The following is a 2,396-nucleotide window of genomic DNA, read 5'->3' as shown; positions in this document are numbered from 1 at the left end:
TTTGTGGTTTAAGAGGCATTTCATCGGAGGCAACTGATCTCCCCATCCGTTGGCAAGCATCACAACTCAAAAAAAACTTCTTGGCATCTTTAAAAAGTGTAGGCCAATAGTATCCAGCACAAAGAACTTTGTATGAAATCCTTTTATTAGCAAAATGGCCACCATAAGGCTCGTTGTGATAGTCTCTCAGCACATCACACATTTCATCTTCCCACACACCGCCTCATAATCAAGTCTAGCCCAGTATAAAATAGATCCCCATCAATCCAAGAGAAATTAGCAATACACTGCACTATATTATGTTTTTCTTGGGCCAATATGTTTTGAGGTAATTTCCCTAATCCCAGATAATTGGCAACACTAGTAAACCAAGGAGTAATAGTAGAAATGGAAAATAATGCTTCATCAGGCACTGGTGTTGCCATGCTTCCCTGTGCAATGTTCAAATGAGATAAGAAATCAGCTGCCAAGTTATCCCTTCCAGGCCTATCCATTACAGTTATATTGAATTCTTGTAAAAGCAACAGCCATCTTGTTATCCTACCATTAGTAATAGGTTTATTAATTAAAAATCTAATAGCAGAATGATCGATATGGACAAATTTCTCATAACCAGTAATATAATGTCTAAACTTTCCTATAACATGCACAACTGTTAATAGCTCTTTTTCGGTAACTGTATAATTTAATTTAGCAGGAGAAAGATTTTTGCTAACAAAATAGATAGCATAGGGGAAGTTATCCTCCCTTTGTCCCAAGATCGCTCCCAATGCAATATCTGAAGCATCTGTACAAATATGAAAAGGTAAGGACCAATTTGGCCCTCTTAATATCGAAGCAGTGGACAACTTTTCCTTTAGTACGTGAAATTCTCAATAAATCATGGATAATAACCTGCGTGCCCTAAAAAAAGTCTTACCTCTTTTTGCGAACTAGGAATAGGGATACACGAGATTACCTTGATTTTTGCTAGACCAAATTGAATTCCTTCTAGTGACACATGATGGCCTAGAACAACCCCCTTAGTTTGCATTATCTTACATTTATCACTACTAAGGGCTAGATTAACTTCTTGACAATGAATCAATACTTTTTCTAGATTTTCCAAAGCTTGTGAAAAGTCATCTCCAGAAACTGTGAAGTCGTCCATATAGACCTCCACACAATCATGGATCAAATTAGAGATAATGGCAAGTATAGCTCTCTGAAAAGTGGTGGGGGCATTACAAAGACCGAAGGGGAGGACTCTATATGCATAAGTACCCCAAGGGCACATAAAAGTAGCATTCTCTTGGTCTTCTTCAGCCATTTGAATTTGATTATAACCACTGTACCCATCTAGAAAAGAAAAATACTTCTTACCTGAAAGCATGTCGAGGACTTGATCAATGAAGGGCAGTGGAAAATAGTCACGTAATGTGGCCTTGTTTAATTCTTTGTAGTCAACGCAGATATGCCACTTGCCGTTCTTCTTCGGAACCACTACCAGAGGTGACACCCACCTACTGTCAGAAATGGGGTAAATGAAATCTGCAGCCAAAAGTTTCTGAAGCTCATCTTTGACAATGTCTTTTAATGTTGGGTTCATACGCCTTTGTGGTTGTCGAACAGGTTTCATTTCTTCATTTGTATAGATATGGTGGATGCAAGTGTCTGGATGTATGCCCCTCATGTCCAAGTAATCCCAGGCAAAAGCTCCAGATTGTTCGCGAATCATACTCATCAACTGTTGCCTTTGTTCTGCAGTCAATCCTGTACCGATATGTAAGATCTTTCCTTCAAAAATTTCTACAGGTTCTGTGGTGGGTTCATGGCTTTCCTCCATTGTTGCAAAAGAGGCGAAGACAGCTGGATGGAAAGTTTCCTGAAACTCATCACTAAACACATGCTGATAACCATTAAAAGAAATAGGATAATCGATACAAGAGCTATGAGCTAAAAAATGCCACAAAACATGTTCATCGGAATGCTTTTGGAGACCTCTAGACTAGTCTAATGACAATAAAGGAAAAATACAATCTTTGTATCCATATGGGTTCTTGAGCCATAATGCTACTTCAGAAGTTGTCTAAGCAGGGGGAAAAATAGACAGAGTTTGGTTGTGGGGACCATTAGAAATAATCATTTCTCCATTTCTACACCCTATTATGGCATGCTCAGTTGCCAGCCATGGTCGTCCTAGAACCATAGGGTGTACGGGCCTAGATGTTTTTAGAGAAATGACAACAAAATCCATGGTATATTTCTAAGAAGCAATAGTGACCTCTATGTCCTCTAGGGTTCCCATTCGTTTGACAATGGATTTTTCTGCCATTTCTAGAATGATAGGGGTGGATTTAAGTCTAGGTAGCCATAAAGATGTCATTGTTTCATAGGTCATTGCATTTATTGTTGCT

At 38.7% G+C, this 2,396-nt stretch overlaps 1 protein-coding gene across 1 annotated transcript; it reads right to left on the bottom strand.

Annotated features, from left to right (window-relative positions):
* Window positions 1-203: 203 nt before the first annotated feature.
* On the bottom strand, window positions 204-1,825 carry LOC149144298 (uncharacterized). The gene is made up of 2 exons (XM_089452118.1): window positions 1,363-1,825; window positions 204-787 (listed from the first exon to the last, which is right to left on the bottom strand). The coding sequence occupies exons 1-2, from the start codon at window positions 1,823-1,825 to the stop codon at window positions 204-206; spliced, it is 1,047 nt and encodes a 348-aa protein (XP_089308244.1).
* Window positions 1,826-2,396: the final 571 nt, after the last annotated feature.

Source organism: Pinus tabuliformis, chromosome X, assembly GCF_031772625.1.
Source record: "Pinus tabuliformis cultivar Carrire ecotype Pingquan chromosome X, CPIR1, whole genome shotgun sequence".
Lineage (NCBI taxonomy): Eukaryota > Viridiplantae > Streptophyta > Pinopsida > Pinales > Pinaceae > Pinus > Pinus tabuliformis.
Note: the sequence above shows the minus strand (reverse complement) of the source record. Positions and strands in the feature narration are given on the sequence as shown.

What these genes read in the sequence shown, in the direction of transcription:
- LOC149144298 (XM_089452118.1), bottom strand. Translation starts at nt 1,825, where the DNA reads ATGGAGGAAAGCCATGAACCCACCACAGAACCTGTAGAAATTTTTGAA. An exon ending in AGTCCTCGACATGCTTTCAG is followed by an intron (nt 788 to 1,362) that starts GTAAGAAGTATT and finishes ATATTTGTACAG; the next exon opens with ATGCTTCAGATATTGCATTG.